Source organism: Bombus flavifrons, chromosome 6 (genome assembly GCF_040668555.2).
Source record: "Bombus flavifrons isolate JBK064 chromosome 6, iyBomFlav1_principal, whole genome shotgun sequence".
In the NCBI taxonomy this organism is placed as follows: domain Eukaryota; kingdom Metazoa; phylum Arthropoda; class Insecta; order Hymenoptera; family Apidae; genus Bombus; species Bombus flavifrons.
In genome coordinates this window covers 9168374-9195490 of record NC_138447.1, presented here as the reverse complement: position 1 = coordinate 9195490, position 27117 = coordinate 9168374, and the positions used below count along the sequence as shown (strand labels likewise).

Below are 27117 nucleotides of genomic sequence, written 5' to 3'. Positions count from 1 at the left end.
CTGACCGAGCTTCTTTTGTGCCGCCGCCGTGGTTCGTATATTTTTGTTTGGCGGAGAACACGCTGTTCCTGATACAAGCCGCCATCTTAAGCACACAAACATTCTTTCTTGGTGCTCGCGTTTACCAATGGTAATGATGATAGTATTTCCCAAACAACGGCTGTCCAAAAGACGTGGAGCACCCTTTGATGTCCCCTCGACTATTCTTTTCTCGCTTCTTTATTTCGTATTTACATCTATTACATTCGAATCGATCCACAGTGTACGTGTTCGTAATCACGCTGCTCTCTTTGAATCATTTCTCACGTCGTTTTTCACTCGTGATTTTCGCCGATCGTTAGGACGTTTCTTAAATTTCAGGAATATGCCAGGAAATTGTTATTGGTATGCGTAATTCTTTTGTGTTCAGGGTAAACGTCACGGACCACCTTAAATATCAAAGATCGTTAATTGATAGTTTTCTCATGCGTATCAACGTGGATGACCAAGCGTAGCCCAGTTGCGTATCAAAATTCGATTCAAAGACACAGAACGAACCGATCGCTCGTTTCTCGGCTTTTCTTCGTTGTATCAAAAAGATCGTGGACGCACGGGACAGCGATCTGGTAAAGCGATTACGACAGACAGACGAAACAAGTAAATCGCTCTTTTGCGTGTGAACGATCGAAGGATGACACGGTACAGTCCGATCAAATTAGCCCTCAAAAAAAGCCAAATTCAAAGTCGAATTTTCTTGCGCGAACTCGTACACATCGCGTTCAAGAACAAATTACAACTTTGCTTGCCATTCGAGATTTCCTTCACGGGTTTTGTAAACAATCAAGGAACTTGTACTTTAATGAGAAAGATTTATAGTCGAGTGCAACGTAATGTATGTATTTGTGTTGTTTGTACTACCTGCCTACACCTGCCGTGCCCATCGAACGTTAGAATATGTTCATATCGTTGGAATGTTAGAATATGTCTGTTTGCACTAGAATTGCCCGAGCTCTCGAGTTTCTGCAGGACACACGCTGATTGATCGTTGGCAAAGTTAGTCTTTTAGTAGACGATATCCTAAGTGTGTCACGATCATCTTCCATTGGTAAGAAGACACAGGTCAGAAATCTCGGCAGCTAGTACTATCGTATCGTAATTTCAAAGTATCCTCCGAAGGTATCCAATTTATAACACGTCTTTATCTATTGAATGCAAAATAAACTAAACATTCCAAACGCAATTTGCACGTCTCTCCTAATAAGCTATAAGGATCCAATTCAAAATTAGTCCTCTTTACGGCCATGCCATAAATTTTACCGACGAAAACCTGACGCGGTTCCTTGGGTATTCCGGACGGAACAATGTTTCAGTGTTTGAACGCAGCGAATTTTGTACGATCGTAAACTTTCCTCTTGAATTATACGAATTATACGATTAATCCTCGCTCAACGAACTATTCTATGTGGCTCTAATAGCAATTATTAATTCGTTCTTCCTTACGCCAATTTACACCTGTTCGATCTGCGTTCGGACATTACGATGTTAATTCTCGACCATCGTCAGATTGTTAACACAACCGATGACAATCGTGTTTTCGTTGTATTCTGATATATTTTTTTCATCCTTTGATTTCCTCTTACTTCGTAGATAGCACGTTACTTCCTCATTGAATGTGAAATAAAAGCAAATGCATTGCGAATGGAGCCAGTTTAAGAATTATTAAAATTTCAGCATTTTTCCCGGTAGAAAGGGTCATTTGCGATCCATAGTTTCTTCGAGATTTTTGTCCCCCGTGATTATTAGTTTATTGAAAGGAAAGAAATTTTGACATTGAAAGTTACAGGAGTTTAGAATCGGTGGTTTCTACATTTGCTTTTTATACATTCTGTACAGCTCGACTCGAATAAAATACGTTTATAATAAACAGAATACAACATTTATGGCTAATACATGTGTTGAAAATGCAAAGATCATTAACCACTTGTGCTGGCAACGAATTTACAGATACGCGTGCCAGGACATTACGCTATAACTCGCCGTAAGCTGTCATTTGAAGCGAGAAGAATCTTACACAAAGAACTTTACACAGATATCGATACCAATTTTGATTATTCAGAATTTTCTAGGGTATGATATATTTGAAAACAGTCGGAAATTTCTAGTGGCAGGATATGAACACCATAAGGCATTAGTTTCACTGTTTCTTCCGTTTCGCACATACTCTGTACCTTCTTTGTGTATCTTTTTTAGCTTTCACGTGTACAATATTCCTTGGAAAATTAATATTCCGTGCTATCGATAATCGGAAAAACATCCATCCACAAAAAATGAGAATTGAAATGCCGGAATCCCGGAAATCCTGCGTGTCTCAAGGAGAGGAATTAACCGTTACCATTAATAAAACCACTAGAAAAAAAGGAAAAAAAACAATAATGTTTCGTGAAAATAAAGGATTCGACAGCAAACACTAAGCCTTATGGCAGGCAGATGGAATCAGTGATAATAAATATTAAATATTTGGACACGGCAGTAACGGTTCCTTGAGTGTTATTGCTGATCAGAGCGAGTATGTTGAAGAAATCGTAGACAAGAGGAACAACAGAGAAATAAGAAAAAAAAAAGAAGGTATATGGCATTCTTAGAAAATTAGAAACGGCTATTGTCGAAAAGTTGTTATAGAAATATAAAAGGATTGTGAAGTACCGTGGATGAAGAAATGGACGTGTATAATGGCTGGATCGCGGTACAGAACATGGGTTGAAATTACTAAAATAAAATAAATGTATTATTTGATTTGTATAAGACGTATTTGTATAATACAAGAACGTCTCGAGTACGTGGCTCGTCTTTTCAGCGCAAGTGGTTAAAATTCAGTAACACGGATCAAAGCAAGCGCGTAATTAATCGACAATTAATTGATTATTTAATCATAAAGTGACAATTCCCCTTTGCTTAATGTTAGTTATAGAAACATATAGAGGAAATGCTAACGGTTACGATCAACGATAAATTAACGACGAAAGGAAGTTAAGGCAAATAAAAATCTTTCTCCTAATAAATTATGCTCGTGAATTTTTAAACGTCCTAATGAGCTATCCGAAGCTTAAAAAAATGTCTCATCCCGAGCGTTAGTTGTTTGGCAACGAGCGCCGATTTACTTGCAACTCGCGGTACCAATTCTTTGCTCTTGTCGCGTCGGTCTCGCTATCGGCCCATACCATGCGAACGTACCACGACTTTACTAACTTTTAACTGGCTCACGTTTGGTTCAATATAATCGGACCTTCTTTGCTATTAGATCAACTATTTTTCTGTATATTCTAATTTTATATCTCTCAATATTGATTTTTCCCAAGCGACAAAAATTATCTCGCTTGCTAATTAGTACAGAACAAAACTTCACATCGTTCTGATACGCAATGGGTCAACGTTTGTTCGTCCGTAATGATATGACAACATGACGCGATACTCAGATACGCGTCATGTGGATACGCACCTTCAAGAAACTGTGTCGACAATAGGGACATCCGTAGGCTTTTTGCTTGTTCTTTCATCCTTTTCTCTTACCAAAGAGCTCAAGAGTATTCTTAAATATTAAATAAAGAAATTTCTAAATAATTTATCAACAGACTCGGACTCAATGGTCGGATCTTAAGAGAATTATTTTTGTATATACAAAGCGACGAACATATACGATGAGTAAAGATCAAAATGATACTTACCTTTGTTGTTTTTATAGAAAAAAAAGAAAAAAGGAGAATCGATTAGATTAAACGAACGGAAATAGAAAAAACGCAGGCTGAGTGTCGAATAGCTGCTTCGGAATATGAAACAACACGAAACGCCTGGTCCTTAGTCATAGGTTCAGATTTCATGCTCAGATGAGCTTTTGTCGAACACCGGGACTTATTGTATGCGAATTACCAGCGAATAGGCACGAGGCGGAATAGGGTCCCGGATGAGAAACTTCACGATCTACTTACTGAGTGCGTAGAGTAAACGCGGCGGAAGTGATACTTGATGGCAGGTGGAGGCCTTTGATGATTTCCTGCCAGAGCTTCTTGTTGATTACGTCTACGAGTCCGCCCCGAGCAATCACTAAATTATACAGCTCGTATAAATCAAGCACCGATTTTGCCATTATTGGCAGTCGGTTGATCGGTGTTCCTGAAATCAAATCGAATTGTTGAGAAACTTAAAACAAGAATAAACGAAGGAGAGTAAATGAACGAGGATAGAAGTTTTACTGGATATACAGTCGGTTGCAAAAGGATTCGGACGCTGTACAATTTTAATTTCCAAGGTCTATATTTTCGGTAAAGGTATTAGGTCGTCCGAAAAGTTTCTTTCGTTTTATAGGGAAATAATGGATGCACAACATTTTCCGTTTTATTTTATCGAATTACGTATGATTCATTCTGTTCTATCAAAATGAAGATCACAACGTTCGACAGATTAAGTTTAATGTTTGCATAAAGATGCATCGTTGTAAAAGACGGGTCTGTAAAACAAAGACACTTTTCGGACAACCTAATATGTACAAGGCCCAACACAAATGTATCACATTATGTTACGCTACTTTTTGTAGATAACAGGTTGAAAAAGAACTGTTTTGTTACCGTTTATTCTTGTCTAAGTATCGAAAAAAATAGGAAAAAACAGCGAGTTTTTATGTCAGTTTTTATGTTTTTATGATTTGTTAATTTAGTTTTTCATTAAGTAGTGTCAGTGTTTTTATACAATCTTTATAAACAAATACTTCGCTGAAATGTGATCACAAACGCGCATTAGTTTTGTTAGCAGTTTGTTTACGGGTCGAAAAAGACGATGTACAGGTTTAAAAATACGATAATTAGTAGTATTCTGCTACGAAAAGACAAAATGGATTGGTGGAATAGAGGATATGCTAAAGAAACGTTTAGAGGTAGAATGTAGAAAACTAAATCAGTGTTCATTATCGTAAGAAACTTATTTCCACTATGTCAAAATGTTTAGATATTGTCTTTAAGCATGCGGGAAATCTGATTAAATATTAAATTTTCCCGAATAATTATCATTAGTCTAATTTTATCTGTATAATTAGTATTAGTGTCCGAAAGTTTTTGTGACATAAAAATTCACTCCTTTTCAATGTTTCCCACAACATTTAGACAACAATGAATAATATCTTTTAAAAGCTTTTTTCTACTGTTATTTGCATAGTGTAGTGTAATATAGTACAAAATATTTTTGTCTGTCCTTGTACATCCACTGAAAACGTACGACTTTAGTAATTAAAATTGTACAGTCTCTCGATTTTTTTATGACCAATTGTAAGTAGTTTCTTTGACATTCCTAACATGAATTATACATATGAATTTTATAAATGTTTACATTCTGCAAAAGTAACTGAATTTTACTTTTAAAAGGATTTCTTTCTTCTCGAAGATATTCTAACGTGGTCGATTTATGGTAAAGTTACAGGTATTATCGAAAATAATACGATAACAAGGACTCGATATCTTAACTCGAATAATCACGTATCTCAATTTTTTCATATTTCATATTTTCAAATTTTAAAACAACCAAAGTTTATCAATTTTTAAGTTAGAGCCCGACTAGAAAGATCGAACTTCTTCCCCCGATTACCCTTTTGATTTTGTCAGAAAATGTAAATCTAACGACGAAAACTACTATCCTTTGATCGTATCAAACGATACCTTGGAATATACGAAGAGAACATTTTTCTAACGAATATGATTTTTAATTATCGAGTTGACAGAAAAAGACGTTAGAATGTTACACAAGTGCAAAGTGCAAATAACGTATTTACATGCATACACCTGATACAGGAAATTAATATACATAGTTTAATAGACTACACTCGTCGGTGTCACAGAGCAAGAAAAAGTAACTGCGTCGCAATTTCAAAGTTGCGTTGCGTATGTAACTTCGTCATGTAATTATTAGTTTGTCCGAAAAGTGTCTTTCTTTTACAGATACGTCTTTAACAACGGCGCATCTTTATGCAAACATGAAACCTAATCTGTCGAACGTTGTGATTTTTATTTTGATAGAACAAAATGGATCATACGTAATTCGATAAAATAATATAAAACGGAAGATATTGTGCATCCATTATTTCCTTATAAAACGAAAGAAACTTTTCGGACGACCTAATACAACGCGTTAATTACCTAACAACGATCATAGATAGACAACGATAAAAATGTATCGTTCGGTTCGAAGCAAACTCGATGTCTCGAGACTTTGGGGGTCTTTTTATTCATCACGCGATCGGTTCTGATGCATTTTCGACGATGATGGCTCGGTGCGCTATTCGATGGCGGGGCGCACCGTTGAAACTTTACGAGGTTTGTCCAAGGCTTCCAGCGAGGGGCGTTAACAAGAGCAATAACGAATTCGTAACGATCACGCGAGCTCCGCGGCTTTTACGATCTCCTTACCTGTATCGTACGTTCGCGTACGAAATAAATAGAATAAAGAAAAATGGTAACGTTCGAGCAATAGCGAGGGGGTTTGAGAAAGAAGGAGGAGAAGGGGGGATGTTCGGGAGAAAACGAATCGATGGTGCAGATAATCTGGCAAATATTCCTTCACGCGAGTCCACCGCGTGCAGAATCGTAATTATATCGGAATTATCGCGAACTCGCTCGCGCAAACAACAAACGAGCCTTTTACGAGCTTTTACGGAGCTTTAAATGGCATTTAAGATAACATGCAGGAATCGTGTCGAACGCCACAAAACTAACGGCGACCCACACCGTATTTATAATCCGATATAAGCTCTACGTCCATCAAAATCTTGTAGCTTTACGGTTGTAAGAAGGAAACGTTAATGGTGGAATTTTACCGGAGTTTAATAATATTATACGTATCGGTTAAGAACATATTCGATGAAAAATAACGCAGTCCAATAGTCACGTCCGTACCGAAAATTCCGCTACGTATTCCGACTATGGAAAAACAGAGGAATGGTGAAAAATTGTAAAGAGAATGTGACTGCATCGTTGAATAGTTCCGAATATTCTGCTTGCTAGTTTTAATAAAGAATCGTAGTAAAGTATAATGTATATCTTATTTAAAAAAAAGTCAGTAACTTACTGGAAACTGTAACAAGAGACAGAAATATAGTAAACGGAAAGAAGAAAAGCAGTGACCGCATTGCGGAACGTTGTCGTTTAAAATTTCGACAGATAGAACCGTAGAAGTTTGCATGAATTTGCCACGAATTAGTTCTCTAACAGATACCAGAACAAGAGAAAGAAAGTCTACGTATATACGCTATGACACAATTACGATACAACTGTCGTTTAATGGCAAGCATAGACGTCACGATTAGAATACGTTCAAATCTCCAGATTTCTAAAGTTACAACGTATAATCAATACCGCCGGCTCGATAGAATTTCGTCGACACGATTGTCGTAACGCAGGAATTCTGTCGTCGAGCGTTACGAGCTTGTTCGGGATTCGTGTTAACGGGGTGTTAACGTGAGTTAGCGACCCGTTCGCGACTATCTCGCGGCTCAACAACGTGTACGTAAACGTCATCTTTACGAGCCGGACTAGTGCCGTAATCTGATCGTTGCTCTCGTAAATACGCGTGCATGGAGGAAAAATAATTGAAAACCTCGCATGATCCCCTTCACGCGTATCCTCCATTCGAATTCTCAAAGTACCATTATGGTCGCGTTAAAAGGCCACATTCGACGATCATCTTGTTCCTTTCCTTGGCTGCGTAACGTCGATTTAAACGGCGAATAATCACGGTAAAGGGAAGAGGAGAGCAAAAAGAAGAAAAAAGAAAAAAAAAGAAGCAAAGAGGGAGAGAACGAGGCGAGCCAAGATAGGTGCTCTCTCGCATCGCGATACCTTGGCCGACGTTTGCACTAAACACATAATTCCGGCTCGATTTAAAGTCACGCGAAAATTCACCGGCAGCCGTGTACACCGCGTGGTAGTCTTACCGGCTCGAAGCCGGTAAATTTTACGAGTTTGTCCAGAGGTTCGAGTTAACGGGGCGTTAACAAGGGCAATACTCGTGACTATCGCGCGTGCGAGCTCTCCTTTGCGGCTCTTTACGAGCTCGCGAACGATTCTTCGTACGAAACACCTTGCTACAATAGCAGCAGCAGCAGCAGCAGCAGCAACAACAACGACGACGACGACGAACGCGATGCCACGAACAGGAACAGCAAAAGGAATAATAACGAGAACAAGCAGCAGCGTTGGTATCTGTAATAATAATAGCGAGCCTGAGGTAACTAGATCCGCGTTGCTCGCGGAACCAAATGCAGCGGAATCCAACGACGACAATTCGCCGGGTTGTCAATTGTTTCGTGTATTATTTCGAATTTCGAACTTTGAAAAATATTCAAATTTCTATGCACGTAACGTGAATTTTCAAAAATAACGTGTTTCTGTCGTTGGCAATTTGTATTGACAGTGGTTAAAATTCAATGGAATTTAGTAGCTACTTGAATTAACAGAGTGCTGAAGATGATTAATTTGTAATTTTTCATTGAAATACTATGCATTCGCTACGGTGCATGTTTGAAGATCTAAACGAATTTTCGTGAGACGATAGGTACATTTGTACCCTTCGTGAGGTATCTGTGAGCTTGCATACTCTAAAATTAACCATTTATTCGTATTTAAAGAGAAGGAGAATGGTACCGTACCAAGTTACGGAACGATGTCGTCTTGGTAGAATGTGTGTAACAGAGAATTACATGACTTTGCTTTGAATATTTGATCATCGTATTCTCCGGATATTGTCTCACCAGATTACCACCTGCTTCGCGTAGATACTACAACATTTTTTTGTCACAAAACGATTTATGATATTTTAACAGTTCTGCGAAGAAACGTTGGCGAAGAGATACCAAGAGGTCGTTGAACGATGGAGCAATCACAATTTTTCACAACATTCAAGGATGTATTTCAACTATTGATCCAACTAGAATACTAATCAGATAAATGATACAAATTTATTGAACGATCTAATACGTATAGCTCAGGATACGAACCATGTAGAAGTTCTCATTGATCAATTCCACAAATCGGAAAATACAGAAAAGCGATGACGTGACAAACACTGTTTTTTAAATTTGCTTTAGAATTTACCATTATTTACGTGATCGTCCCGATCGAATCATCATGGACGTAATTACTCGCTTAAGAATAGAATATTAATCAGGTACGTATCTACGTATTTAACGAAATTAACGAACGAATAAGAAGTTAATTGAAAGATATTGGTTTCTGTAAACCACTCGATACAACGAAAATTATTTTATCGTACAATCTTCGTTTCCATTTCTTTGATACAAGATTTACGCCATAGCCGTTGATAGTTTCTAGTATCGAGTATAGCGGTTCGCGCGAGTGATTCGCTTGGAAATTTCGCTCTGTCACGAATATCGAGAGACCATCGCTAGCGGAGTGATCGTATCGCAGGATCGTTTATCCGCCATCGAGAAGGACGAAGGGGGCTGCCGCCATTCCTGCTCTCCAGAGTGGAGGCAATAAAACGTTGCAGGCTGAAGTAGGGGAACCAGCAATTTCGGGCTATCGAGCGTGGTCCCTCCAGCTTTATTATTGGCCCTGCAATTATTGTTGATATACGCGCAACCCGGCAACCCAGGCATAATGTTCCTATATAGGGCGCGGCGATAAAAGCTGCGCTCGCAAAATGGCGGCCGATTCTTCTCTGCCTCCCATCCTTGCGTTACCACGACGAGCCTTCGCGGACTTTAAATCCCCTTTGCTGTCCAATCCATCCACGTGTTTCGTGCTTTTTCTTTGCTCCCTGTGGGAACACAAATCATCGCTGTACGCGTTCTTCTCGAAAGAAAATGGCTGGTTCGCGATTTCGAATATAAAAAGAGCGAGCTTGTGGACCGGTCTGTGGAGAACCGAAGGGCAACGCTGTAAACGACAGACTTTCTGAAGCTGAGATAAGATCTGATAGACGATGAAAAGACGAGGTACGTTTTTGTCGTTCGTAAGCACGAAAATACGAACGATAATAGACTTTTTGGAAAATCGATCCTTTCGCGGAAGTCCGCGGAAAACGATCGCATCGTTCGTCATCGGGTAAAAGTCTATCAAGAAAAGAGAGAAACGTCGTAAACGACGAAACCTTAGGAAATTGTTAAGAAACTTGAAAAAGTAAAATTCTCGTCTGATACAAGATTTATCTTGTCACTGTTTGAATTTTGTATTTTAAAAAGCCGCAAAAAAGGATTTAACGTAGATATTGCAAGAAATTGATACTTTGAAGAATACAGTGCTATAGAGTGGAAGGTGTGCGAGTCAACGGGAACGAATCTCGTTGTTCGACACTGGGCAAAAATCTACCGGGCAAAGAAGAAAGACAGAGATACAACGATAAAGAGAAAGAAATGACAAGGGGAAGAGGAAACGGGGGACAGGAGAAAGAGGGAGCGGAAGGGAAGAGGGAAGAGGCATTTCAGGATGCGATTACGATTTTTCTTGGTAGGGCGTCCAATCAGCAGTTATTTTTATAATGGCCGCCGCCGCCACCGCCGCCGCGCCGCTGCGGCCGCGTCCCGCCGGCGTATTCCAGCCGTAGCGAGCCGCAATGGTGGCCATTGCATGCTCGCTTCGACCAGACAAAGTAGCCATTCGACGTGGCGTACAGGCGTTATGTACCTATCGTTGTACATAATTTTCGCGCGCTTCGTTGGGAACCGAGGGTTGAACGTACTTGCCGCTGCGCACGAGACGACCCATCAGACTGCCTCATCGATGCGAACCTTGCTCGTATTTATAGCTACCATTGTTAGATAATTTCTACGAAAGTCGCGCGTTCATCTCTTCCAAGGACGTAGGTATATAGCTATAAAAGCGGTCAAAAATTTGGAATAACTGTCTCAGTGGTCTGATATATGAATAATAAAATAATATAAAATGTAAATAAATCTGCTGTCACTTGTGCTTTGCTTCTATTAATTCGATATTAATGTTCTAAATATCAATGGTAATTTTATTTCTTCTAACAGATTCTTCTTCGTTAGAAATTCTTTTAAACGAACAGCACCCTAAACTGACGTTTTCTTTAGATTCTTGAATTTTACGGAATGCATAAAGGTTGTTAATTTTTCACCAACCTAGGTACTCCGATTTTACTGGAACACGTCGATATATCATAGGAGTTGAAGAGTGAGCCTTCAAAGATAGAAACATTTTTCACGTCATATGGATTAAACGGAGGTGACGTATCAGAAAGGAAAGTTAGTCAATGATGGCGAGAATACCGCGGAAAGTATATTGTCTCGCCTGCATTACGGTCAAAGTGATTTTGTATTCGCTTGCTGAAGTGTCTTTTACGTGAATCGTGCGAATCGTGCAGGTATTTAGAACATGACGCGTTGCATCAGGTAAATCTTCGATTTACCAGCATGCTTGTATCCCCTGATGCGAGACACGATTGCTTAATTCATAAATAAAGAATTAAAAATCCGACAGATTTTCTTTTAGAATAAGGCGGCATCGTTTTAAGTGGAAATCAGACCGTCTCGATATCCTATCCCAACTTTACCGCGATGCAATTGGAGCTCACGAAGCGTAACCCGTGACGGTAGAGCGTAATGACGAGCCACGGCTTTTCGCTGCCACCATGAAAAGCTAATTTTCTTTTATCTGTCCGCGGTAGTTCTCTTCCTACTCCATATTCAATAGATACGTATAAGTACATACGATACTGACCGGATACATTAGGTCGTTTACTTTTCACATCATTTTTTTTTTTCCTAATAGCATCGACCGATGACACAACACCTATCATCAGACTAATACATGTATAGCGAGCGACATATATATTTATCTATGTATCAGTGCATTTATTCAAGTATTTGTTATTCCTACTCTTACGCTTTTCGTATTCAAATATGGAATATTCCTGCGAAAACGTAACAAGAGCAACAATAATATTCAAAGTTTCAATAATCCATATCGTTCCTTACAATGTAGAAACTCGATATATATAAAGGAGAAGAGACACGGACAAGTGGCAAGAGCCACGTCGTTACGATGAAATACATAGACACAGTAGCTTGAAAAATATTAAATAAATAAATATTAAATTTCTAAGGCAAAATCGGATGATTACTGTCGAAACTCATAATAAGCGATTGAAAGTATTAAAGAAAGAATATTTTTAGCGGAATTAATTTAGCAAATGCCAAGTGCAGCGAGGTTAAACATTGCGGCCGCCTCTTTATTACTACAAATCCATCGAACGTTGAATGTAATAATAACACGAACATGTGGTAGACTACGTTTCGTCCATAATGCGCCGTCTTTCCTCGTTCGTAGCAATCAGCGATCGAGCAGGACGATCGTAACAGAAACAAACCGGCCCTTCGATACCATGTCGGTAGAGGGGATAATTGGTATACGAAACAAAATGTTGCATTTTATGAGTTATTGCGAAGTATATTGGGCGGGTAAGATTGGCGGGCCGAAGGAGTGCCCGATCTAATAACGATCGACTATGTCGGAGGCCTTTATTAACCGACGCAGGAACTGCGACCCGCTGTGGGCCGACTAACGCGCCTGCTTTAAAAGCCTTTCGGACGCGCGCGAAACGACTTTTCGCAGAATCTCGCGTGACGACCCTGGAATCTATCGAATAAGCTGCCAAAGGAATATACCCCTGCGAAATATACTCTTGCGTCCTTTTCCCTTTCTACTCGCTGCCACTACACACCATTTACAATTTCCATTTCAAAGTCCACAATTCCAGCAACATTGTCGACGAGGCAGTCATTCGCCTCGAAAACCAACTTAAATTATTGTTTACAAGCGTTGAACGCTTTAGCGGATCCGTGATAACGGTATGTAAATTGCGCGGGAATTAATGGCAAAATCATCTTTTGCACTCCTACGGAAAGGTAGGTTGGATATTTCTTTTCAATTTCGACGTACGTACAGTGGCTACGAAATATATTCATACGCTATAAAAGTGTCTTTCTTTTACAGACACGTGTTTTACAACGACGCATCTTTATACAAACATTAAATCTGTCGAAAGTTGTGACATTTATTTTGATAGAACAAAATGGATCATATGTAATTCGATAAAATAATAATAAAACGAAAAATGTGTATCCATTATTTCGATAACGAAATACGAAAGAAACTTTTCGGACGACCTAATATTATGATATTCATATAGATACTAATCAATTAGGTTCAAGTATGATAAGTTTCAATAATATAGTAAGTTTAATAGTGTTTTCACGTAGGTAGTTACTTCCTGATAAAAAAATGATTCATTGGAAGATAAGGGTATGTAACACGTATTCTCCCCCTTTTGCGTGACAAATAAATTTAATGGGAACGTGACGAGGTTGATATGTTATTGCTTACGGAAATACGACGTAACGTCTGTTACATTAGAAGAATCTATCGCGTTAACGAATTCAATAAGAGCTAATAAGCAATGCAACGTGGATTGCACGTTACTTTTGTCTCATCGGGATTTATTTTTTTAATTAACCGAACGAAAGACGCGATTCACGTCTGAATGTATTTCGGCTGCTTCGAAAACTGACCGAGCAACTTTCCCAACAAAGCTGCTACGCTACTTTCCACGCGCACTTTACGAGCCAACTTGCGGTACGCGCTGCCGTCTGACGAATATCGAAACGTTATCCTCGTGTTCAAATCTTTCGGTAGATACGTTTAAGAACATTTACAAAAAATCGTAAGCCCAAAAACTTGTCCATCGTTCGATCACAGTTTTGCAAAGATTAACGTGGTAGATCCACGCGTCGGTCTCAATCGTTCGAATTTTGGTAATATCGACGATCTTCGTTCGCCTAACTTAATCGCGCTCGAACAACAGACACGCGGTACAAGAATACGACGGAGAAAAAGGGGAAAGGGAAGGACAAAGGTGGGAGCAGAGACGAAAGATTCTCTCTGTTCATACGGGTTAACTTTGTTAGCGTCGGTATTATCAGACGAACGAAAGACCGGGATTGGCATTGCGAAGAATAGCCGGGAGGGGGTGGAGTTTCATATGAAATACACGCGACATTTACTGCCTCCACCGGCTGGGGCCCCTGCAAAGACGCAAACGCATTATAAATAGAACTTTCTCTCTTTCTTGCTCGTCTACCCCCTTCCCCTCGTTGTACGCCCTCCTTTACACCGATCCTTTCTTTCCCTTTCCAACGAGCGTCGAAGTTGCAGCCCTTCGCTCGTGACCACGAAGAGATCGAGAAGGGTCCGGAGGAAAAAGGGGAGAGGCCACAGCCGCCACGAACAGTGCTACAATCTGCTTTATAATCTTGTTAGGATTTCGCGGAAATATTGGCGTAATTTACGATCCGTCTTAGCGAAGTTAACTGTCAAGGGAGTCGCGATGGAACGTCGAGGCCAAGCAAGGGGTTGCGCCGTGTCTCGCCTCTGCCACGCCAAACGCGAGTCCGTGCAGACACGCGTTCCCTCACCCTCCTCTTTAACTACGTTACACTATCCCTGCTCTTTCTTTCTTTTCGTCTAACGTTAACTCGTTGATCGAGGCTACTCGGTCCTGATAATTTTTGAAGATTAGATCGAATCTTGGCAATTAATTTTTGATCTGTAATTGTCTCTATATGCTTCTTGAAATCTTATTTTCCATCTTGATAGGATAAGAGAAACTTGACGAACGAAGATAGATATAAATTATAGACTTTTATCGTTTTTCACAACTTTGTATCGAACAGGATAATCGATCGATTCTTAATTCGTAAAATTCCTTCGTATATTCCTCTTCGTTTGATCAAGCCTAACTTATAATCACCGTGTCACGATATTCTATCTATAATATTAGATACATGAAAATGAAGGTACAAACAAGGTTTTGCGCCATTCTTCAAACCATCGAAACAATTACAAATTGCGTAACGTATGCGTCGATCGGTAACGAGAATTTCAACCTGAGATTAAGAATTTACGACTGAATAGAATTCGAATGCTTAAAGAATAAAGAGATGACATTCGTTCTGTTTGTTTCTATTTCATAAAAACTGGTAGAAAGGGGTCTACTCTATTATGTATTGATCTCGATATAACAACAGCTCGAGTAGGATTATCGACTTGTGGGGCGATCCTGCCGGTGGTAAGAGCCTCTCTATCGAGGCATCGAAATCTCCCCGACTAAAATAGAAGATTCCCGCAAACCTCCCCGTAGCCACTTGTTGCATGGCGATCAAATAATTGTATCTCCGTCGGTGGCATGGCAACCCCCTGTGTTTGCCTAGGGTGTGGCTTATAATTCGTGGGTGGCATCGTCGTTCTCATTTCGGTTCCCTACTCTAATCCAGGGAAACAAAACGATCCTGATATCGCGCGCCACGAACAACAAGCAGGGGATTTTCCTCTTAGTTCGTCCTTTTGTCACATTGCTCGCTATTTCTTTCGTTTAAATTTTAATCGTGATAAATCTACACGCACGAGGGTTAAGCTTCAAAATGTTATACATAAAAGTTGTTGGTTGTTTTTCTATAGAATGGATTTCAATCACGAAATTACGAATGAATGAAACTGCGGTGATTTTATTATTGATAAGTGTCGTGGTTACATACAGCGGTCTATTGGGACGCGATTAATCTCATAATCGATGCAGCAAAGGATAAAATTATTGTTTCATTTCGAAGCGTTATTCGAGAAGCATCATAGTTTCGAATTCTTTAGAAATCGAATAATCGAATCCATGAATTTTTCTAATTACTCAATTACTACAATTTTTCTAATTACTTAATTAGTTTTCAACATCCTGTACAACGATAAAAATTACGCAACGACGACACGACATAACCAGCTAAAATGAAGCGAATATATTTGTAACGTATCGTCGGAATAATTCATTGATCGATGGCGATATGAATTTACGCGTGAAGATACAGATAGAGTTTTTTTTCAGAGAATATCTACCTTGGGTATATACCTACTTGAAAGTTATCAAGCTTCACGACCAGAAAATTCGAGAAACTCAAAAAGCTCTAATCTTACATAATCTTCTATAATTGTTGCTGGCGTTCTTGACATTTTCATCGGCACGATACTTGTCACTGAAATTAGTATCTGTACTATAATAAATCCTACCCGTTCTACGCCTACACCGAGCGTCACCGCGGTTGTGTCTGATGACGATGTTTCCGGACAAAGTAGATCAAAACTCCGTGAAGCAGAAGATAGACAAAACACGATAGTAGTAAGGGCGTGGCACGCGAAGGAATAATTCCACGTCGTCCGTCTTCGTCCAGTCGTTTCTTTGCCCGGCGTTCTTCTAGTTCTTCTTTCACGTTCCTTGGCCACGGAGAACTCGTAAGAGTAGCAACGACCTGGGTGGGCTCGCAGCTCTATGGCATGGCCGACTCGCGACCTATATTACAGCCGTTTCTTAGCCACACGATAATAAAATCCCCAAATAATATCGCAATAAAGCGATCGACCCAATGCTCGCTGTTACGAGTCGGTTGATAGACTTTACGAGTTCGTTTGATATGCCAACTTGCTGTCGAGCTAGCCTTTGCGCTACTAAACTCAGGTAAACCGGATTTTACTTGGTTTTTACCAAGATATCGATGTGGATCCTGCTACGATTTCGATTCCAACGATCTATTGTATCGTCGTTGTTTCGTCAAACAAAGTTCCATTGGTTCGATGAACCTCGAGGCACTAGAAGGACGATGCCAAACGCGTATCAAAATTTTCGTTTTGATCATAGTTAACGAGCTCTCTGGAGACGTTTCTTCAAACGTGGAGCTTGTTCCACACGAATTCAGCCACGGCCTTCGTTTCGTCTGTCGGAGACACAGTCGAAAAAAAGAAGAAAGAGGGCAGAGACGACGACGACGACGACGACGACGACGACGACGACGACGACGACGACAACGACGACGACGGCGAGTTTGTCGAGTAAGTGTTTGGAATCGTGATGGTTTGTTTGGAGGCGGCTGGTACCCGTGGCCTCGGTCGCGATCGCGACCGCGGTGGATTCACGGCTGGGAGGACTGCCAGGCACTTACCAACAATGTGGCGAAGCTTTGATGTGACGTAAAATGGCACGTTAACCGGTACTTTGTTCTTGTATGACCGGTTGCTCGTACAGCTTTATCCTAATGCAAAGATAAAAAGCAAACTTTGTCACCTTTTACGTTTAACGAGTAAAAACATCAAGTTCGTCCGTTCGACAAGGATCAACGACAACCTTCGTCGGAGTTGAACGATCGATAGAAGAAACGAAGACTTCGAACGTTAACTTACGAACTGGTAGGCGATTCGAACGGGGGGTCGAGTTCTCGGGAATCGAAGCTTCCGAGAAGCAGCGTCGTCTTCGCGGCTATTTACAGGGTTATAAAATACCAACGCGAGCCGTGATATTGCAGGCCGGTCGCGTTATTGTCCGATGCCAGGCGTAAATCAACCTATATATTGGCCACGCAGAAATAACTTTTGATTCGTGCTTGTCATTCTGCCAGAATAAGGGTTTAAGTCCGTCGTTGCGACGGTCACCGTCACGACCCAAATATCCCCGGACTCGCATGGTCATGCGCGCACGCCGCGCCGCCTCCTCTCGTGGCTCGCCGCCTCCTCTCTATTGCGACGTGGATTCGTCAGGGATCGTAAACGCGCCGATACGGCTGTGAGCCTTAACGACGTTAATCGCGGCGAGCCAGCTCGTCGCGCGGCAATTATCTTCGTCGAGAACCTTTTGCCTACACGTAACCCGGTCGTTCGTGTGTCTTTGCACGGAAAGCTCATTAAACGACGATTCCACGAGCTTTGAACGATCAGCCGCGACGCTTGCGATTTCAACGTAGCGCGGCTTTGACCGATTCAATCGATCGACGATGGATCGTAAAGCGAGATCGCAGATCACTTTTTCTGTGATATGTGATAACTGGAGATCTGTTTTTTCTTAGAGAAAAAAAAAAAAGAAAAAGAAAGAAGAAAAAAAGAATAGAAACGTTTAGTAGAAATCTGAGTGAAATGAATCGTGTTGAGTATAAGGGTTGTGCCAGTGGAGTAGGTCGCGCTAAAAGCCAACGAGTCGGTTAAATTTATAAACACGATGAAAGTTCCTGCAATTTGAAACTCGAATGTTTTGCACGAACGCGATTCTACCGAAATCGAAGATTTTTATTTGAAACGATCTTGGTTTTGCCAGCACATTATGAGTGTACGCAATCTGCGAATGAAAGAAATTATCGAGAAAAATTGTCGATTAATCGCAAAGAAACTATCGCTAGAAAATTATATAAAATCATATGGGAGATAAAGAAAAACTTCAACAACTATATAATTGACGTAAGTTTTAGGCGATCGTGTTCTCACTACTTGTGTTTCCACTTTTATATCTCGTTTTTCAAGTACACTAAACGATTTTTGAAGTACGATATAGTGTCCAACAATGTTTCTAGAACGCTTGAAATATATTATAAAGAATCAGATACATCGAAAACCGTGAAAACTTTCAAGACGACTTAATATATCCTGTGCTGGCCACAATTTGTCAGGAACAATTTAAAAGGTAAATATGTAGGTTTCATTGGTCCAACCGACAAAGCTTGCGTTCCAAGTTACGACTCCAATTGGGAACAAATGGAAGGCGAGCGAAGAAACGTGGATGCAGGTTCGAGCGCAAGAGGAAAGACACGAAAAGACCGGGACAGAGGGTGAGGGACCGGTAGTCAGGGTGGGGGAGACGATATATCAAGAACCCCCAGAGCGATCGGCGCTGTTGTGAAATATTAATAAGCAAATTAGTTCAGACTTAGTGGCCCGCCAATACTAAACCGGCAGGATGGAAATGGCCGTTGGCCGTCTACAACGCTCGTATTTCACTTCCCACGCCTGGCCTGCGTCGAGGCTGCAGAACGCGGAACCCGTTCTCCGATTTCTTCCACCTTCCACCCCTCTTCTTTTGCTTCTTTCGCCTCTTCCCTCTTTCCCTCGTATCGATATTTTCCCACTTCGGTATTTTCTTCTTACAACTTCGACAGAGGCGACATTATCCAGAGACGAAAGTGGAGACCCGATCGCGAAAAACTCGACGGTTCGTCGTTAATCAATCGTCTCGCTGCAAACGATCATTCTTGTCACCCATCTCCAGGCGTCTAAGCGTGCTGGATACGCGAGAGAAGCAAAGAGAGGGAAAGGGAGAGACGAAGGTGAAGCGAAGCAAAGGGAGAGATAGCGAGAAGGCGAGAAACGGAGGCAGACTGTCGGAGCAAGAATTCGACAATTACGTCACGGGAACGTAACGGATGATCGGCGAGAACGGCCGGCGCGGCGTCGAGACGTCTAGAATGTGCGAACGTCATCCTGCTAAATGCTTTTCGCTCGGCTCGCGTGCGCGAGCTATCTATAGCACTGGAACGTGCCGGAGAACCGTGCCGACTCTCTTTCTCTCTCTTTCTCTCTCTCTCCTCTTTCCTATCTCGCTTCCTTTCTCGTCCACCGATACTGGAAGCTACCCGGTCACTTGTCCGCCGCTGGAAAATGTAGGTCGAATTCGAGCACGAGCGCAGAACTAATTGGACAGGTGTGCCGCGACGTCGTCCGCTTCTTCTTTTCTGCTCGCGTCGAAATTTCATGCCACACGCGCGATTTAACTCGGTTCCCTCGAGAGGACGATCGTGCTCGTTCTCGAGCTCGCCCTTCGTTTTCATCCGTGATCCTACTACTATTTACTCGCAGACGGGGATAAACGAATTATCGTAAGACGTGGTTCGAGTCTACTATAGTCGACTTTTATAGAAGAGTTTTAAGAAGAGTTTCAGAGAATAATTCTCTCTTACGAAACGAATGTAGCGATTTAGGCTGGCAGGGAAGCTATTCAAATTCCTGGGTAATTCTGTGAAAAAATGACACGATTTACGAGATTCTCCGTTTGCGTGAAAACGATAGCCGGGCTACCGGTCTCGGAATGTCGGCGGTACGGTCAGATCTCATCCGATTCGCATTATAATAATTAATGTCGAAGGAATTTCGGGGCTTCTGCACGAAAACGCGATCCTCCTTCAGTAGCCAGATCGCCTGGAGGGCATCAATCAGCGGGTGCACGTCGTTATATGCTGGGATTCCGAATAATTGCTGATGATTGCTCACCCCTTTTCCTCGTAGCCAGGCCGAGACCAGCCGCCACGCTTCTCCGGAACCGCTAATCGTCGACTTATCACGAAACTTCTCGGAAACGCGAGGACGATCGACCAACGTTTCTCTGATTTGCAAACGACCGGCGGAAGAAAAAAGGAAGAACGAGGGAGAAAGAAAGGAAGAACGGGAGAATGATCGATGCTAGAAACGAGTCGGCCGTGCGAAGCAATTAAACGAAACGGGAGCTCGAACAGCGTGGAGAGAGACTAGGGTTTTTTCAATTTGCGAATTCTTCGCGAAACGATCCTGGCACCGACTGAAACGGTCGACATGCGTCTTCGTCGTCTTCTGTCTCGTGACGGAGGAGATAACCCCGAAAATGCACGATACTCGTCGTGACTCGACTCTTGCAACCCCTTCGAACCCACCAACTCTGTTACTGAAACCTGACTTGGCAAATAAAATAAGCTCGTCTCGTCTGTAAACTACCGTATCGAGAAGAACCATAACACTATCGTTAAACGTGCCACTGTAACGGTAACATGAATGGGTACCGTCAGAACGATCAAATATAAAGATAAAGAACGTAATAATTTTATTTTCGTTGATCTTTCGGTTTCCATGTTATTTGGCAACTGTTATATATTCAACGAATAAGCTTGGCATAAAGGTATAAAAATCTAGTTAACGAAACGACGTTAAGATAAAAAGGATCTAACGATAAAACTTGTAAAAGTAGCGACCAAGACCAAGGAGAATGATAGACAAGCAGGAGAATTGTAGGAGGATCATTTTCGCTGTAAGCTCCATGCGATCCTTTGGCCGCTACCAGAAGAAACGATAGCGTACGCAGGATCCTGTAATCCCGACATAATCCCGATTTAAGACCCACTAAAAACAGCGGGTGGCCCTAAGCACTCTGATCTTTGATCCAACAAGGAGGAGAGTAGCCAATGAAAAGAGAAAAAATAGAGAGAAAAGTATCCGCGTGCTCGCTTGGAAATCCGTATTGGTTCTCTCTCTCTCTCTTTCTCTGACCGTTTCCGAGAAAACATTTAGAGGAGGTTTACGAGCGATCCGTCAAAGAGGAAATCCATCACTCGCGGGAACGGGGAGAAGTCCGCCCATCGCCGGGACTCTCGTCGATGCGCGCGCTAGGACTTTATTTCGTTTTATGGAGGTAAACGTGGATGGGTGTTTATGGACAAGCTGAATTGACTCTGTCTGTCGTCGTCGAACGTCCACGCTCGACTCGTACATTTGCTCGACAAGGTCGTAAACGCGATAAAACGACATTGGAGCGGCTCGCGCAGATACAAATAAAGGTAGAAACCGAGATGTCCCGGGGGCGGCGGGAACGAGACCGATCGATCGATAGACTCCTCGTTCCCTACGATCGGTTCCCGACAATAGGAACAACCGACCTGTTTCTTCGCAGGACTTTGCCTTTGCTCCTTATTGTCTAATTCTGTCTCGGCTACTGCAACACGGCGCCGTAACGGTACCACGTCTCGACCGTTATGTTTGCGAATTCAATTCTCGGATCGGTGAATCCGAAAGCGAGGGTGTTCTTTCGCAACAGTTGAAGGAATTCAGTTTGCTCGGGATTTGAATAATAATCTTAGAGTCCTGTGGATTATAGCCCTGTGGAAACCTCGGCATTTTTCCTGTTTGATCGGCTGAGCGAAAGTTGATTCTTTGATGGATCAGGGTGGAAAAGTGGATGATAAAGAGATTTATAAGACACGTCTTATGCTATCGATCAGGCAGTTGCAGAAGCGATATGAAACTTGTGGATGCTGGTTATCTTAGGAAGAATGTTAGGAAGAATTGCGACGTTATTTCTACTCGGCCAAACAATACTTTGAAGCGATTGTCTTCGGACTGTTGTTCTAGAGATCGATATTAACACGCGACTCAACCTTCCGATGACGATTCATCGCGACGAACGATATACATCGATATATATCTGTGAGAAATAATCGTAAATTACCCATCGATTCGTAGTTTCCAAAAATCTCTTAATTACTCGAGCGGATTTCAACGAGGCCTGAATTCCTTGAAGTTTTTCTTTCTGGCAAGGTTGTCTCGCGTCTCACAAAGCCGCGCGAGAGACCGCACGATGGCAGGACGGATCGTAAACCGTCCGAGAATGGATCTGCTCGAATAAAAGTAAAATAGCGTCGTACGAGAGAGGAGCTGCCTTTCGGCACAGAGTAGCGCGTCTCTCTCCTCCGGACTTTTATAGCCGTCCCTTTGGACCGGTCGAAGATCGATTCTCGGTAGAGGTGCAACCCGTATGAATTTTAATATTTATTACGTAATAAAGCCTCCGAGAGACTGTTGCCCGTTTCGTCGGCCGTTTCGTTCAGCCTTTAATTCCCGCTCCAAGGCATTAACGCGACCACGAAACCTTGATCGTCGTTTCTTTCATCGTGCTCTGTCGCCTTCACTCTAGTCTCTGTAGAATTCGATCAAAACCTCTCGATCTAAAGCTCTGTTGTTCGTTACCAAGCTTGTAATAATATAGGCTATCAGAGATCGGATGAGGGAGCTTCTCCAAAGCTCGTAAACAACACTGTTGTCATTGGTCGAAACTCGAAACTATGCAATACTAAAAAAGAATTGTAATGGAAACCGTTACAAGATGTATTCATGTTCATCGCGTACTCAATTTTAATACACTATTTGTCAACTTTTGAACGAACGATTAGAAGAAAAGTACAAAGTTTCCCATTAATTTATATGGAGATGCACGATGCTAAAACGTGCGAATACTTACGAACGATATCTAACGTACATATAGCCGAAGTTGAGCATTCTTGCTCGTACAAGAAGGAACGAATAAACCAGCTTCTACCGTACTTGATTGGTACAATGTCCGAGGGAAGAATAGAAGGAAACTATTTTCGCGAGAACGTAGCTTACGTTGTTGCGAGGTGAAGTCAACGTTGGAGCTAGCCGCAGTGTGCCGTGACGACGCGCAGTTATCGAGTAACGGCTAACGAACGTGCTCCCGGCACCAAATACCGAATAATAAGAAAAAGGCGAAAAAAGCCTGGGGGAGAAGAGAAAAGAATCACGTCGCCTGGTGCGCGCCGCGGAATGGAAATGCAACGGCGGGTCGTTCGTTAACGTATGAACGTGCGCTGTCGCGGACACGAGTCGATACGAGCCGTACTAGTTCCTAAATAACGCGAAACCTAACTACCCTGCATCACGGGAACTTTAAACAGACTTTCAATGACGTTTCCCAGAGAAAGGCAATCCTCACGTGATTGAAATGTAATATGGTTACCCAGATTGGCGTCAGTGACATGCACCTTATCCTTAGGCTTCGTTTCTTCGCGTGTAATTCGATATTTCAGATACATGGAAGCTAAACTAATTACAAATAATCTTATAACGTGCACCATATTCTATCGAGGGTCTATCGTTCGAAAGCTACGTATTAATTTAATAAACTAAACAAATTAACGCGGATACAAATTCCGCTGTTCTTCTTGTAACGTTTCGATTTAAAACAATTATAGAAATAAAGTGATACATAACAATGATAGTGAGAATTGGATAGAAATACACAGAAATGTTCAATTTTATTCATTGTCATCTTCGCTAACGTAAAACAATGCCCTCGTATTCTTTGATAGCAACGAAGTCTTCCTCGTTCATCGCTACTTTTTCCCGATAAATCTTTGTTCTTTATTCGTTTCCTCCAACGTTTTGCGCTAAGCAAGACTCTCCTCAATCCCTACTATATGTTCTATCAATATAATCGTCCAAATGAACACGAGTCAACGGTTGATTGGCAGCTAGGTATTGGAAAATACGTGTAAATCGATGAAACAGAAGACCATTTATTACTTGTCGAACAAGGTCGCCCAATTTCCACGTGCACTCTTAAGAAAAATATTTTATTACAGCCGTGCGCTGAATTCACCTTAGAAGTTATATCCGCTAATAACGAATAAAACGTAGAAACGAGTACTAACCGAATTCCAACTCCAATCTTGGCGTAAGAACAGGCGCCATTCAGGCACGCAACTTCTATGTATAGAACGTGTGCCAAAGAAAAGGGAAACGGTCGGCTCTTTTTCCTATTTCTTTGTTGAAACGCTGAGCGCGGTAATCCGCGAACGAGTACAAAGTATCGGCCGATGAAAAGAGCGAACATGCGGCCTATGTGAGACCTATGCAAGACTGCGTTGTGTACGCAGACGGCACGCACGCCGTGCTCCGTTCACAAGTGTGTAACGAAAAGTGTTCGTGCCGAACACGTGTTCCTTAGCGCTAATGCGTTACCCGCGCCGCGTAAAAAGGCATTTTTCTCGAGGCGGTCGTAACGCGACGCGCGACCCCGCCCGGTGCAATGCACTTCTGCAACCGAGAGTCACTCTCGCCTCTTTGCCCTCTTGAAGCATTGCCGCTCGGACTCTCGTTTCTGTTTCGCGTCTCGATGATAGATGGACGATCCTTGCAAGTCCAGGAGAAAGTTCGCGACGATGTCTTGTATCGTTCGAATGAATAGAAACGAAAGGAAAAGGTCGTTGCATATGGGATATCGAAATCGACGTGAACGAAGAAGACGTTCTTCCCAAGTGACGTCTACGACGTCCGAACAAGTTTCCAATGAATGGAGTAATTAGCGGTACATAGAGGACGAATTAAACGATCAAGATCAGCGATTTCTGATCTTTTTCGTCTTATGGCACGTGTAAACTAGTTACCAAAATTTCGCGATACATCGCGGAATATGTTATATTTCGTTCGAGACAGAGGTGTTCGCACCTGACGATTGTTGTTTTTGTCGTTACAAATAACCCGATTAACGGTCAGATATCGCGTGTTTGAAAAATCCTTCGCGAATGTAGACGGACGAGTTTATCAAGTCTTACCGCAGGCAATCGAATCGGTACGATAACCAATAAGCGTATACGTAAGTTGAAACGTTTCGTATTTAGAACTTTCGTAGAAATTTCGATAGAGATATATCTGCAGAATGCGAAATAATGTACCTTTACTTTCATTTTACCGATTTCTGTTTTTTCATATTGCGACCATTCAAAAGAATTCCAAGGATTCGCTTGATATTACTTTCGTCGCTATTTCTTCAACCTAGACCCGAATTCTATTTTCAAAGTTTAAATTGATCGATTTATAACAACTACTGCTTGATTGGTAAGCGATTGAAGTACGATATAGCAGATACGCGTCAAGTGCGAAAGGATTAAAATTTGAACAATTTCCTGCCGTCTTCACTAGATCCTCGTAAATCCATGAAATAAAGCCACTGTACGTCACGGCTGGAAGAAAAGAATCGAAGAAGAAGGAAGAATGGTCGCGGAACCCGAGAGATATTGTATCGAGCAAGGCTTATCGGTGTTCGATGAAATTGAGCGGATATCATTAAGCGGGGCAGCTCTCGTGGGAGTGTTGGCGCGTAACCGGCCGGCCCGTGAAACGTCGTGGACGAGGAAGACGCGGGGTGCGGAGGATACTGGGGCCCAGAGGAGTAAGATAATAACGTATTCGACAGAGAATGGCATTGCTCTCGCGCGGTCGTCCGCCGCAGTATGAATTACATCGGCGATTGAAACTCGTTCGCGATGAAAAAAAAACCAACCGAGAGGAGTCCTCGGGCTGTCGGAGGTGCCGGGATTTGCATATTAAATGGCTTGAGATTTATAACGGTCGGCCCCGGAGAGGTGCTAGCAATACGCGCGATAAATAAGGAACCTTCCCTCGCGATAGACGCCACAACCACCGTCACCGATCTTCCTATCCTCCTTGTCTCGTTCTGTCCATTCGATTTCGTTCATGTTGGGAAACAATGTGATCGATTAACACGTCCAATGCTAAGCACTTGTTATCGACGATGTATGGGCCACTGGTAACAAAGGGCAATGGTAAAATTAACCGAAGTGTTTGAATCGAAGAAACAGTCGTACTCGTCGCGTTCAAAATGATACTTTTCGTGTAGTAAATTTATGAAAATGTCAGTTTGTTCCAAACTTCTCATAGACGCCTGTAGATTGAATAGAAAATCGTATTATCCGCCGATTTACATTTACATTTACATTTACGATGAAGTACGATTTACATAAAATCGAACATCGATTCGTGTTCTTTCGTTTCGCGTATCATTTATTTGGGACGGCGTTGGAAGATTCCCGATGTTCTTCTCTGCGACAGTATAACAAATACGAAATTCCAGACGTGTCTTCGGGTATTACTATGTTCGCGAGAGGGAACAGATCGACGTCGATATATTCGCATTATTACACGTGTGTCAGACCTTACGCAACTTTATCGAAAGGGCAAAGTGGCCGCTTAAAACAAAGGAAACGAAAGTCTGTCAACGAGAATGGCGTTGAGATAAATCCACGATGTTTCAATAGATCTGTAAGGTGTCGTCGGTAGACACGAACCGGTTCCACGGATATCGTCCCGCGGGCCGAACTTATCGTCGTCAATTATGTTCCGCTTATGCGAATTTGTGTGTTCCGCTTCGGCTCGTCGGCACGTTTGATATACGAACGAAACGGACACTTTGTTGCGAAACGAGCTCGTAATATCTATTAAGTACCTCGCTGAATTTAGAGGTCATTCGGAGATAAGTAGCTCGCGGAATGGTTGCTCGGTGTCCTTTCGTGGTCGCGGCGATAAAGATGCTGGACTAAAACTCTCTATCGATGATTAACTTTACGATCGTTAATTAAGATAATCCCATCGTTATTGCCAGTAGTGGAAGACCGTGTCCCGGTTCTTCGTACTTTTGCTGCCCGGAGTTGTTTCAGCGGACAAATCAACGCACTGTTCGTGGTTGAGAAGCTGGTTGGTGGAAGGAATATACAGGTGTGATTGATTTATAGTGTAATAAAATGGTGTTCTATGGTCCAGTGCTATAAATAGAACACGTATATTTTCGGTACCAGTTAAAACGATAATATCTACAAATTGGTCATTTACAGTTAGTGCAGAAATCTTTGTACAAAGGGCGCAGCCAATTAAA

The 27117-nt window shown here is 41.9% G+C and overlaps 1 protein-coding gene across 5 annotated transcripts in view; it reads right to left on the bottom strand.

Annotated features, from left to right (window-relative positions):
• retn (retained) overlaps window positions 1–27117 on the bottom strand; it is a 136988-nt gene that overhangs the window by 13090 nt on the left and 96781 nt on the right. For all 5 annotated transcript variants that reach the window (XM_069114837.1, XM_069114838.1, XM_069114841.1 and 2 more), the window contains one exon: window positions 3963–4146. In XM_069114837.1, the coding sequence (XP_068970938.1) occupies window positions 3963–4146 (184 nt within the window). The remainder of the gene's footprint in view (window positions 1–3962; window positions 4147–27117) is intronic.